This window comes from Anolis carolinensis, chromosome 1, assembly GCF_035594765.1.
Source record: "Anolis carolinensis isolate JA03-04 chromosome 1, rAnoCar3.1.pri, whole genome shotgun sequence".
In the NCBI taxonomy this organism is placed as follows: domain Eukaryota; kingdom Metazoa; phylum Chordata; class Lepidosauria; order Squamata; family Dactyloidae; genus Anolis; species Anolis carolinensis.
Genome location: NC_085841.1, coordinates 39,942,826 through 39,957,059, shown reverse-complemented (window position 1 = coordinate 39,957,059; position 14,234 = coordinate 39,942,826). Strand labels below are relative to the sequence as shown.

General features: G+C 40.0%; 1 protein-coding gene across 1 annotated transcript in view; it reads right to left on the bottom strand.

Moving 5' to 3' along the window:
* xdh (xanthine dehydrogenase) overlaps positions 1 to 14,234 on the bottom strand; it is a 73,086-nt gene that overhangs the window by 9,400 nt on the left and 49,452 nt on the right. The window contains exons 25-32 of the mRNA XM_003216063.4: positions 13,018 to 13,104; positions 11,786 to 11,977; positions 11,516 to 11,661; positions 11,233 to 11,314; positions 9,609 to 9,704; positions 8,671 to 8,799; positions 1,715 to 1,789; positions 451 to 503 (exon numbers count right to left, since the gene is read on the bottom strand). Coding sequence (XP_003216111.1) covers positions 451 to 503; positions 1,715 to 1,789; positions 8,671 to 8,799; positions 9,609 to 9,704; positions 11,233 to 11,314; positions 11,516 to 11,661; positions 11,786 to 11,977; positions 13,018 to 13,104 — 860 coding nt within the window. The remainder of the gene's footprint in view (positions 1 to 450; positions 504 to 1,714; positions 1,790 to 8,670; positions 8,800 to 9,608; positions 9,705 to 11,232; positions 11,315 to 11,515; positions 11,662 to 11,785; positions 11,978 to 13,017; positions 13,105 to 14,234) is intronic.

Below are 14,234 nucleotides of genomic sequence, written 5' to 3'. Positions count from 1 at the left end.
AATTCTTAATTTCATTTTTTAGTCTCAAAGCATAGTAACATATTAAAGTATGGTATAAAATATAAACTCATCAGTCCTGTGAATTGTATGTATGTGTATGTATGTATGTATGTGTCTATATATGTATATGTGTGTGTGTGTGTGTGTGTGTGTGTGTGTGTGTGTGTATATATATATATATATATATAATTTTAAATATCATGAGTTATTGGAAGAACTTTATATGTTTGATCACAGGTCACTACAGACTTTAAGGCTAAGGAGAGTTTGCAGGTACATAATGCATATCAAGAATATGGCCATCATACAGGAAATTATGAATCACACCTTTTTACTCTTATATGTCACAACACTGTTAGTTCATCCAGTCATTCAGACCAGCAGAAAGGACACTTGAATACAAAGAGATTTTATAATGTTCTTTATAACCTCGTTGCATTATAAACTGACCTATAAAATCCTGTAGCTGAGAGACTCACACAGCTCTGGTAGGCTGCTAAGACCTGATGGAAAAAAATACAGATTTAAGTTTCAAAGTTAGTTTTCTTTAGAATACGTACAATAATGATAGTATTTAACGAAATACAAACAAATGCACCAATATAGCCCATAATTTTGCATGGCCCAAAGTCTAGACTGTTCAAAAGGGAAGAACTGTTATCAGTGGAATCTTATGTTAGAGTCTAAATTTCCTCCACCAACTTGTGACCAAAGGGATACTCTCAATGACAGCCTGCACAATGTGTCCCTGGTGCCCAGTGCTGGAGCTATTTTAAAAGTTCTGGATAAAGGCAAGTAGGGATAATTCTCTAATCACCTTTTTCCCAATACTATTCAACTCCCAGGTATTAACAAATAAGCAGAGACCTGACAGCACTGGGAAAGCGTTGCATATGGAAAAATCTTGTCATGCCTTTTTTATTTCAATTGTTTGGTAAGCTATTTCTTGTTCTGGGGAAAAGAGAATAGAAGAATGCTAAGGGCAAACAGACAGTGCTTGCTGGGCAACAGACAAGGTGAAGGTCTTTTCAACAAACTGGATCCTAACCAATATATCTAGACTGTAATGTCCAATGGTGTACAGAAAGGGAGTTGTTCAGGACATTCTACTAAATGTTGTCAGATGATTCCATTCAAAATCCTAGGTCAAGGCATGTGGAACTGTGAAACAGTCAACAACCCTATTTCTCTGATGGCTAACTCAATTCTATATCCAACCTGTACTAGCAGTTCCACATTTTTGTCATCAGGCAGCCATTAGGCAAATTGGTGCTACACCAGTTATGAACATTAAGGTAACATCCCATTGCACAGTGCAGAGGAGGTACGATCACCTGTGTAAATCCTTTGAAGTCTTACTATAATAGTAGTATAAACTGATTGAAAATAATGGACAATATTGGTAGTAATATAAACTGATTGGAAAATAATGGACAATTATTCTGAAGATTCACAAACTTACTAATCATTATAGTTGAAAGGTGAAGAAACTGCATTATGTTCATGTACATAGAATACCTGATTTCTCTTGGAAATCCCAGAATGTTTACATGTTGGACATAAAGCATGCAACCTTTTGACATACAAAGTGGAATGTCAGCCACACCAATTCATTCCATAGTAGAACAAATGGACAAACTACTGATGATCTACAGATATTTGCAAATCCATGCCATGCTTTTTGAATTCTAAATGAAATGGGATGTAAACATACCCAGTCTTCCCAAGATCCTTTTGGATTAGCAGATCTGATTGGCTCCAATCTCTTTATGATGGTCTGACAAGCATTCTAAAGAAGGAGGGAAGGAAACAGCAATGCATTAGAAGTGCATCCTCTTCCATGCGTAAAGATCACAATGTTAGGGAAAAGGCACCTTTACTAACTATCCTTTGCAGTACATACAGGAAACAAAGCAACATAAACAAATACACAAAGACGTGGTTTGTTGCAGTCTGCACATAAAGTGCGTGCATATTACTTAACTGTACAAAGATCCCACTTGGCCACCACGCTCACCAAGAGATGCAACAAAAGCAAAACATTCCCATCACATGCACCAGCTGTCGCATGTTCCGCTTTTTCACACAAAAACTAGACAACTACATCTGCTCCAAATGCAAACAGATGACTCTGATGGAGCAGAGGATCCAACAGCTCGAGCACCGTATTAAGACCCTTAAGGACATTCAGGCACTCGAGCTCTTCTTGGACACTGCACAACACGCTGCTGTAGATCAGCAGCCTGCATCACACCAACACCACCAAGACCATGATCAGGAACCTTATGGGGAGATCAACTCAAAGGTAGACAACCCTCAGGCTTGGAAGGAGGTCACCCATAGAAGGAGACGCAGGACCAGGCAGCCTCCACAGAACTCCTCTGCTCAGCTGCATTTACACAACAGATTTGAAATTCTTACATCATTAACATACAATCAGGAAACACATCTTGTGGAGGACCACAGTTTCTTAGATACCACTCAGTGGACCATCCTGGATCAATGCGCAGGGGATAGCCCTGACAGGGACAGTGCATCACCACAGTCACACTTATGTAATCATGCAAATGCTCCATCCCCAATCATAGACCAGGAGCAACAGGAACATCCTTGGGAGAGTAGTGGGCTCTCGGATGTATCTCAATGGATTGTCATTGATGAATGCACTGGGGATGTTGAGGAGGAGGACAACACTTTACACCTACATGATTCACTTCAACAGGAACACTCTTCAGGGGACATACACACTGTCTTGCACAAAAGGGACCCTGTCAATCCTCAAAGGAAACAGGTCTTGGTAGTAGGTGACTCCCTCCTTAGAGGAACGGAAGCCATCATTTCCAGACCGGATGGGATGGCTCGAGAAACATGCTGCCTCCCGGGGGCAAAAATACACCATATCACTCAGAGGCTCAGCAGGCTTCTAAAGCCCCATCACCCTCCCCACCTTATGTTGATTCATGTAGGTACCAATGACACCGCTAGGCATACTTTTCAAAAGATCACAAATGATTTTCGAGCTCTGGGAACAAAGCTAAAACTGTATAATGTACATGTGATCTTTTCATCCCTCCTCCCCGTTGTAGGACATGGCTCTACAAGGGCCGGAAAAATAGTACAGGTCAATAACTGGCTCAGAAAATGGTGTCAAGAGGAGCATTTTGGCTTCCTTGACCATGGTCTACTCTTCCAAGAGGATGGACTACTGGCAAGCGATGGGGTGCATCTCACACAAGTAGGAAAACATCTTTTTGCACACAGACTCACAAACCTCATCAGGCGCACTTTAAACTAAATCCACTGGGGGAGGGGAACAACAGCCTGGCGAACACTATATTACCCACGACCACAGGGAACCGCCGTAAGGCTAAACGGAGGGCTGCACAAACACAGCAAGGACCAAGTACAGAGAGCACAATAATCCCAAATAAACAGTTCGAGGGGAGGTCACAGGGGCTTACATGTCTTTACACTAATGCTCAGAGCATGGGAAATAAGCAAGACGAACTCCAACTCCTAGCACAGCACCACACATACGATGTCATAGGCATCACTGAAACCTGGTGGGATGACTCCCATCACTGGAATTTAACCATTGAGGGCTATAACCTCTTCCACATAAATAGAACAAAGGGGAGAGGAGGGGGAGTAGCTTTATATGTCAAAAACAGTTACGTTGCAGAAGAAATGCAAGACTGTAATCCGGGAAACCAGCTTGAAAGCATCTGGATAAGAATCAAGGGAACCGGGACTCAAAAAGATCTTGTCGTGGGTGTCTACTACAGACCTCCGAGTCAGGATGAAGGACTTGATGAAGCCTTCTGTCAACAGCTGACCAAACAGGCACAAAGAAGAGATATAGTAGTCATGGGCGATTTCAATTATCCCGATATCTGCTGGAAAACAAACTCAGCCAAGAGTACAAAGTCCAACAAATTCCTCACTTGCCTTGCAGATAATTTTATGGTCCAGAAGGTAGAAGAGGCAACAAGGGGATCAGCAACTCTTGATCTAATCTTAACAAATGTGGAAGACCTGATCAATACAGTTGAAGTGGTTGGATCCTTAGGGGCAAGTGACCATGTGCTCCTGCAGTTTGCAATACAAAGGAATGCTGAAACTAAGACAAGTCAAACACGCATTCTGGACTTTAAGAGAGCTGACTTCCAAAAAATGAAGGAATTACTGAGCGGCATTCCATGGACGGGGGAGTTAAGGATGGATGGGAGTTTTTCAAAAGTGAAATACTCAAGGCGCAAATGCAAACAGTGCCAACAAAGAAGAAAAATAAGACAAGTGCAAAGAAGCCAGAATGGATGTCCAAAGAACTTCTAACTGAGCTAAAGCTCAAAAGTGACATGCACAAGAAGTGGAAAAGGGGAGAAATCACCAAAGAAGAATTCAAACGTATAGCCAACTCCTGTAGGGAAAAGGTTCGCAAGGCTAAAGCGCAAAATGAGCTCAGGCTTGCCAGGGACATAAAAAACAACAAAAAAGGTTTTTTTGCTTATGTTGGTAGAAAAAGGAAGAAAAAGGAGGCGATAGGGCCACTGCAAGGAGTAGATGGGGTGATGGTGACAGGGGATAGGGAAAAGGCAGAACTGCTTAATGCCTTCTTTGCCTCGGTCTTCTCACAAAAAGAAAGCCATCTTCAACCTCAGCAACATGGAATGGACGAAGGATTGGGGGAAATCCAACCCCAAATAGGGAAACAAGTTGTCCAGGAACACCTGGCCACTCTAAACGAATTCAAGTCCCCAGGGCCAGATCAGCTACATCCAAGAGTATTGAAGGAACTAGCGGAAGTTATTTCAGAACCACTGGCAATCATCTTCGAGAGTTCTTGGAGAACAGGAGAAGTCCCAGCAGATTGGAGGAGGGCGAATGTGGTCCCTATCTTCAAGAAGGGAAAAAAGAACGACCCAAACAATTACCGTCCGGTCAGCCTCACATCAATACCAGGCAAGATTCTGGAAAAGATCATTAAGGAAGTGGTCTGCAAACACTTAGAAACAAATGCGGTCATTGCTAATAGTCAACACGGATTTACCAAAAACAAGTCATGCCAGACTAATCTGATCTCTTTTTTCGATAGAGTTACGAGTTGGGTCGATACAGGGAATGCCGTGGATGTAGCATATCTAGATTTCAGTAAGGCCTTCGACAAAGTCCCCCACGACCTTCTGGCAAACAAACTAGTAAAATGTGGGCTAGACAAAACTACGGTTAGGTGGATCTGTAATTGGCTAAGCGAACGAACCCAAAGGGTGCTCACCAATGCGTCGTCTTCATCATGGAAAGAAGTGACAAGTGGAGTGCCGCAGGGCTGCGTCCTGGGCCCGGTTCTGTTCAACATCTTTATTAACGACTTAGACGAAGGGTTAGAAGGCACGATCATCAAGTTTGCAGATGACACCAAACTCGGAGGGATAGCTAACACTCCAGAAGACAGGAGCAGAATTCAAAACGATCTTGACAGACTAGAGAGATGGGCCGAAACTAACAAAATGAAGTTCAACAGGGACAAATGCAAGATACTTCACTTCGGCAGAAAAAATGGAAATCAAAGATACAGAATGGGGGACGCCTGGCTTGACAGCAGTGTGTGCGAAAAGGATCTTGGAGTCCTCGTGGACAACAAGTTAAACATGAGCCTACAATGTGATGCGGCAGCTAAAAAAGCCAATGGGATTTTGGCCTGCATCAATAGGGGAATAACGTCTAGATCCAGGGAAGTCATGCTCCCCCTCTATTCTGCCTTGGTCAGACCACACCTGGAATACTGTGTCCAGTTTTGGGCACCGCAGATGAAGGGAGATGCTGACAAGCTGGAAAGCGTCCAGAGGAGGGCAACTAAAATGATTAAGGGTCTGGAGAACAAGCCCTATGAGGAGAGGCTTAAAGAGCTGGGCATGTTTAGCCTGCAGAAGAGAAGGCTGAGAGGAGACATGATAGCCATGTACAAATATGTGAGGGGAAGTCATAGGGAGGAGGGAGCAAGCTTATTTTCTGCTGCCCTGCAGACTAGGACACGGAACAATGGCTTCAAACTACAGGAAAGGAGATTCCACCTGAACATCAGGAAGAACTTCCTCACTGTGAGGGCTGTTCGGCAGTGGAACTCTCTCCCCCGGGCCGTGGTGGAGGCTCCTTCTTTGGAGGCTTTTAAGCAGAGGCTGGATGGCCATCTGTCGGGGGTGCTTTGAATGCGATTTCCTGCTTCTTAGCGGGGGGTTGGACTAGATGGCCCTTGAGGTCTCTTCCAACTCTACTATTCTATGATTCTATGATTCTATGTTATATACTTATTTTCATTCCTCCCAAGGTGAGGCCAGAGGACCTACCACATAGCCATCACTTCAAATTTGCTTACTTATGAAACCTCTAGACAGAAATTAATATGTCCTCCAAATTGGTTGCATTCCTTCTTTTGGAGACATGACACTGTTCACCAGATATCCTAAACAATGTCTGCTAGGACCAGAGGTGGCTTCTGGCATTACTTTGGGACAAGAAATCCACACTGGGTTTTACAAGGGATCCCAGTACCTTGGATAGCTTATATAAAACCAAGGGTACCTCCTTCCTACAAGATACAGTGGTAATTTCCTACAATGTCCAGAATGCATGTGATCAATGATATGCTATAAACATATCCTGCAATATATGTATGGCTCAATTTAGAATCTTCTTCTGATATTCAACAGCCAAGGTTTTAAAACAGAATAACCAAGTTACAAATATGTGGGAGTTCAGTGTATAGCCACTGTACTTCCTAGGACTGGTAATACTGACAGTTAAGATTGTGCTACTTTGATGTTAGATGTTAATCAACATAGAGTCTCTAGAAAGCAAATGTAAGTAATATTCCCTTATGTAAGAGAGAGAGAGAGAGGGATGTATATTCATATGTGGTGGGAATGTACACATGTACAGAGGTTTGGGGGAAAGGTCATTGTAGAGATAGAAAGTATCATGAAGAAAAAAATCAATACAAACCTGGCGGCTATACTATTATCTATTTATAATACAGATGAATGGAAAGAAAATGAAAATGATTTGATAATATTGTTAACGGCTGCAGTGTTATTAATAGCAAGAAATTGGAAAGGAGAGGTGGAAAATAAAATAGAGGAATGGTACAAAGAAATTTGGAAATTAGCAATAAATGATAAATTAACATGTTATTTAAATGTTAAAAAAGGCCTAAAGAAACAATGATTTTGAAAGTATATGAAAGAAATTTATCAAAGAAACATTAAGGAGAGAAGATAGGAACCAACCCCCACCAGACGAAATGAGGTTCTGGTGGGACTATTAAAAATGGACTCTGGTGATGGGGAGCACAACGGGTAGCACACTGGGGAAAGGAAAAGAATTAACTATATGAATTGTAAAGATTTTTCTTTCTTTTGTAACAGAATAAATAGAAATTTAATAAAAAATTATTAAAGAAACAAAGGAATAAAAGAGGGGGGGAGGGGGGGACTTTATCGGTTGCAGTCTTCTCTGCGTCTTCTCATTTCTCCAAGTTGCCAAAATGGAGTCGCACTGATCATATGACACAAGTCAACTTTTGGCGGGATTCTGTGGGGCTCCATTTCAGTAACATGGACAAACAAAGCCCAGAATGGCTTGGAAGTGTTGAAGGTTTCCCAACGCTTCATTAAAGAACATGAAGAGGAAGCAGGAAAAGGATGGGGAAAGGACAGGAAACCACGAGGCCATCCCAGAAGACAGGGAAAGGCAGTAAGGAACAAAGAAAAAGGTTCCTTCCACTTTCCCTCACTTTCCTCCTGTTGGTCTGATGAGGTTCAGAGAGAGAGAGTTGGTAGGACATCAGAAACTTCCTTACACCAGCTCAAACAGTCTGCCCATTTAGTCCACTATCACCCACAGTCTGGCAGCACACAGAGTTCATCTGTATCTTCCATTGCAATATCATTTAAATTAAGATAACAGGGATCATTTACCTGCAAAGATTATATTCTGCCAGTTACATCCCTCCTCGGGGCACAGTTGTGCATCATTTCAGTAAGAACTGCTATTGAGCAGCTGGGGGACTTCAATGTCTATGCTAAAACTAGCCTGTCGGGAGTGGCTCAGAACTTCATGGCCGCCATGACAACCATGAAGCTGTCCCAGGTCATACCTGGTCCCACCCATGCTGCTAGAAACACAATTGACTTGGTCTTCTGCGGGATAGGAGGAAGATGGCGGTGGAGTGGAGGAACTATCTACAGTTCCGTTGTCATGGACCGACCATTATCTGATCAGATTTAAACTAAATGTGGCCTTGAACCTCTGCAGGGGTGGGGGACCAATTGAAATGGTCCACCCCAGGAGGCGTATGGTACCAGATGGATCAACAATTGGAAAAGAGTGTCAAAACTAGGGTGTATAACTGAAAAAGGTCCTCACAACATGCAGACACATGAGCAACACCTACAACACTGAGCTCAAGGTATGAGCATGAAATGACTCTTCCTGACAGTGTTACATGTTTTAAAAACCAGATGGAGTTAACAACCTCCAAACACAACTGCAGTTTCCACACATTTATTTCCATTGAACTGTTATTAGGGATACTGGTCATACGGCCTTTTGGGAGCTACAGATATATTGTGTGTTGCTGTAGATCAATAATCAATTCAAAATAATATTCCTTACTAAAACAGCCATCCCATTGATATCAGCACTGACAGACGCAGCTGTTGGAGATGCATTTGGCACTGTGTTGGTGCTTGTCTCGCTGATATAGATCTTGGAGGTGGGTATCCCCAGAGTTCTGCTGGCAACCTGCAAAGAGACCAGGCCACATCATGATATTCTCTGCAGCTTTTATTGTTCATGCAATAGGACATAAATATTTATACACTTGTATGACTTCAATATTTCTTCATGTCCCAAGTCCACAAATATTGAAGACTTCTGTTCTGAATCATACCACCTTCCACTCCATTATGGAAGGTGTGGTCTTCAGTTATATATTTATAGAATAGCCTGCTTCTTACAGCTGTTCTTTCTTCATTTATAGCTGTGACTAAAAGCAAAACTTGCAAAGCACATTCCTGTTTCTTTATCATTTCCTTGACAGTTGTGATGGATGTGAAACGGACTGCAGTACATTTAAGATGGCCTTTTGATTGTGGTACAATCAGATTTTAATGAGTTCTATAAAAATAAACTAACTGATTCAGAAAACAAAGAAGAATGCAATTTAATCCATACGTTCCCATCTGCCCAGGTTAAAACAATGACAAGAATTCTCTTCCCATTCTCATTTTTATGATTTCATTATATTTAGAAGTTTTAGATGATACATTTATCACAGTTCAGAGAAGCCCCGGGAGAAAGAATGGCATAGATTGATTCTCTCTTCTTTCTTTTTTCTGAAAGTAGCCCAAAATAATAACCATCAAAATCATAATGTTGCACAAGAAAGGATTAGCCATGGTGCCATTTGCTAAGAAAAGGACTAGATTTAAATGAGAAACACCTTCCATTAATATAAAGGAGCCTGCCAGACTGCAGAATCACTCCTCATAAAATGGAGCAAATTTAGTATTATTAAATCAGTAGGAGGCACATATCAAATCATAATTTACCTGAATCATCTTGGTGTTCAGGCCTTGACCCATTTCTGTCCCACCATGTGTGAGCAAAACTGCCCCATCAGTGTACACATGTACCAGTGCACCAGCCTAGTACAGCAAACAAAGAATGTAGGTTGTCATCTATTTGGTACATTCCTTTTTACAATCATAAACTTCCTTGTTTCCTATTGCCCAAGAATTCTATTACCAGCAATTAAGCAACACAAGTTTTTGTTATCATATTACTCAGATCTCAAAATTATAGGTTTGATTACAGTACAATACACTATTAATGTGTAGGTCTTTAAGTCCTAAAACACTTCCTTCAAAGGTTATAATTTTTAGCTCTGTTCACAAATCTAGTCAACACATGTAGGAGGCAAATCTTATACTGTTCAGCATAAAAAGAAGATGCTATATAGACCAGGATGCAGATTTGAGTGTGTCATGCAGCCTGTCCTATGACCTTGAAGTATGAAGAAAACTCTTGATTTGTTGCCAATACCAAAGATTTAACTGCATGTCCAATCATTTTCATGTGTGGAATTGGGCAAAAAGATTAACCATCTTGTTCCCCACCTTGGGCAATAAAATATCTTAGTATGGACACCTTTAATCTCTCTCTCTCTCTCTCTCTCTCTCTCTCTCTCTATCTATCTATCTATCTATCTATCTTTTTAATATATGGATATAGCCTCTTCTCAAAACTGTAGGTTCTCTCAGCCTGTTCAATGAGATCTGGGAGCCTGTTTTCTCACCTTAGTTCCTGAACATGTTGCAAAAGCCTCACAATTAAACACAAGAGGATTTGAAATAACTTAAATAAAATTCACACCTGCAAAATTGACAAATTTAGGTTTACTGCTATGATTGTTACAATTATTACAATGTCTTTGTATCCCTGCTTCATTCCCAAAAGTAAACTCCCAAACAAGTAACATTATGATGGGAAAAGATATATAATAGTGTTAAAAAGTTCACCAAACAATTTTTATCGTGTCAGAAGCAGCTTGAGAACATACTGCAAGTCGCTTTTGGTGTGAGAGAATTGGCCGTCTACAGAGACGTTGCCCAGGGGATGCCCCGATGTGTTACTGGGAGGCTTCTCTCATGTCCCCGCAAACGAGAACTGACAGACAGAAGCCCACCCTGTCACACGGATTTGAACCAGCAACTTTCAGGTCAACAACCGAACCTTCAGGTCAGCAGTTCACCTGCGTTTAACCCATGGCGCCACCATGGCTCCACCAAACAATATAAAAATTATCTGGCAAAACCAAACTTTCATTTCAACATGAAAGAAAAAGCCTTTCAGTTTCTGCTTTCTTCTCAATTCATATATTCAACAACTAGTATCTAAGCTAGTCAGATGAAGATCACTGCATTTACTGTGAACCTGAAGGCAGACTTGTGTGCAACATAAGCAAGCAAGTCATGAATGATACTAGGCTATAATACAAGCTGAGAAGCAAAAAAAAATCTGCTGTGGTTGTATCATGTTGAACATTCCCTTTGCCAGTAGCAGAGATGGAAGAGATTTAACATAGAAAGTAGAACACAAACATGGTAATGCTTGTGAGCAACAGACTCTTGTCATTTTATTATAAACAAACATAAATAACCCGCCCTTGCCAACCTGATTCAAAAAGGGAACTGTGAAGCTGATCCCAAATTTGGTTGGAATAATGGCCATGCCTCTCTTCTTCCAGCGATTCTGCCTGTGAGAATAACATAGTGTGAGAACATCAACCTTTTCCAACATGCTTTTATTCTCAATGCTGCATCTTTAATTTATCCCCATACATGTTGTCCTAACCCAATGTAACAGTTCCTCAACAACGGATCAAATACATCAACCCATGCCCACCTCCACTTCTACCTAAGGTTTGAGGTGAATATTTAAATTTGTAATCACTAACCTGTTAAATTCATCAATGAATTTCCTTCTGGCGTGATAATCTGAATTTTTGATGCACTCTTCCCAGCACCTTCTCAGAGTGAATCCTTCAAGCTTTTGATTGAAATGAGTTAAATCTCCTTCATGATACAGATTGAGCTTTCGAACCTTTCCAAAACAAAAAGCATAATGAACAGCTTTCATTAACCTTTCAAATATCTCTGGTCATTTTGGAAAATAATTTTACTACAGTACATCCTGTGACCTAAGCACTCTAAGCATATGCACATACCTCTTCTGCCGGCAGTCCACACTTCAGGGCAACGTCACTCATCCAGCATTCAGCAACCATCATTCCCTGGGGACCCCCAAACCCACGGAATGCTGTGTTTGATGACAGATTAGTTTTACAAACTCTCCCTATGCCTCTGATGTTTGGGATGTTGTATGAATTGTCCATGTGAAACACAGCTCTGTCCATAACCTGGTGACCAAAATAAATAAATAAATAAATAAATAAATAAATAAATAAATAAATAAATAAATAAATAAATAAATAAATCTACTTATTGAATAATCTACACTGTTGTTTCTCTTGTTGTGGTATTTATTTATATCCAACTTTTATCTCTGATTGAGTTACAGCAAGGCTCACTACAATAAAAAATACATTTTAAAATCAACAACATATTAAAATAGAATCAAACATCCCTTTAAATAACTTAAAACAGTAAAACAGACACAATAATTAAACTACTATCACAGAAAATACACCAACAATTAATCATCCACACCTTCTTTCTTCATATACCAACTGGTCATGGATTTTGCAATGATTATGAAATGATATCATAATTATGTTAGAAAGCCCAACTGAAACAAGTTTAATGGGAGCAGAGATTCAGTATTAAGTACTAACATATTCTAGCAAGGATGATTTGGACATCTAAAGCCATTAAGTGAATTCCCAACATCATTGCACAACGAAAAAGAATTTTAGAAGGAGGGAGATTCGTAGAGGGCTAGACCTATGCACTGACAATGCATATACAACACCTTTTCCCTGCTCATAGGTTATTTTTCTCCAAATCACTCATATTGCCTCCTACATGTGTTAACTAGATTTGTGAATGGAACTAAAAACTATAAACTTTGAAGGAAGTGTTTTAGGACTTAAAGACCCACACATTAATAGATCTCAGAATTTTGATCTCAGAATTTTTGAAACTAACCTTAAATACCACATAATTATTTTACATATTATTCAGCTGAATTTTGTTCACACTTCCAGACTGCAACTCCCAGCATTCTTCACCATTTGGTATATTTAATTATAAGTGCTGAAAGTTGCAACCTAACATTCTGGGGATTGCATGCTTTCCATCTTGATCTTTTTTTCCCAAGTACCCTTCTTTCCCATACATCTCTCCATTTTACCTATTGATAAGTTCTGTGGACTTTAAAAGCTTGACTATTCCTATTCCAGCACAACTTAATTCAAATTGATATATCTATTCAACTTACTCCAAAAGAAAGATCAGCAGAATTTCCTCCGTTGCTGTAAAATGAGACATCAAGACAAGTGATCCTTCCATTCTTCTTGAAACCAACCTTGAAGGGAAAATTGTATGGCAGAGTGTAGATTTTATAGACATTTTGACACAGTAAACAGAGTTTTCTTGACCTCTGCTCATCTATCTGGAAGTAAGTCCCCCTAAGTACAGATTGGACCTAATTCTGAATAGGAATGTATAGAATTGCACTATAAGGCTGCCCAGAACTAGGAGTATGATGGGCAGTACATCTCTCTATTTATGCTATCAAACTTGACATAAACATAGAACAATGTATCACTTTGTTCCTTTTACATGTATTAATGTAAACTTTGCTGAGGAACTGTACGTGCTTATCCCCCTAATTTGTTTTGGGATGTACTGTTTAAAAATGTTTCTCCTGCACTTGGAAAGGGAGCAGAATGGCAAATGTACTCTTTCATACTATCACTACCTTTATACTTCAGTGGTATTGGTTCCTATGTTTGCTTTATCAAACTTGATATTCACACCCAAAATAATAACTAAACCACAGCAGGAAAGAGGGTCATTAAGGGATTGTTTCAAATGTAAAACAATTGATTTCTAAATGCCCTAACAATATTACAGCATAGCACGCCATGGAACAGCCATAATGTCATTCTATGAGCTCCAGGAAAAGATGGGATTAATACAATGCAATTGTAGTATAATGGTGACATGGAATACATTCTGTACTTCTTCCAAAAAAAAATAGCTAATAGATAGATAGAAAATAGATAGCTAACCCTATACGGTATTATCTGGTATTTATTAGGTCCCTATTTTATTATCTATGCATTTTATCTCATCATTGTATTCTTGCATAAATGTTTCAGTTCCTCCACCTATGTATACGACAGAATTGTATTTGATGGTTGACTGATATTATCAACTATTATAATACCTTTGTTTTATATTGTATTTTGTTTTTTTCTTGTTATATTGTGAATTGTATGTATATTGTTTTTATCTGATTATGCTGTCCGGGCTCCGCCTCATGTAAGCCGCCCTGAGTCCCCTTGGGGAGATAATGGCGGGGTATAAATAAAGTTTTCTTATTTCTAATTTTATTGAAAACGGTTGACAGAACAAAAACATATACACATCTCAGTAATTGCACAAAAGAAAGTAGGTGGGGACAGGAATAGGGAGGGGACAAAACAATAA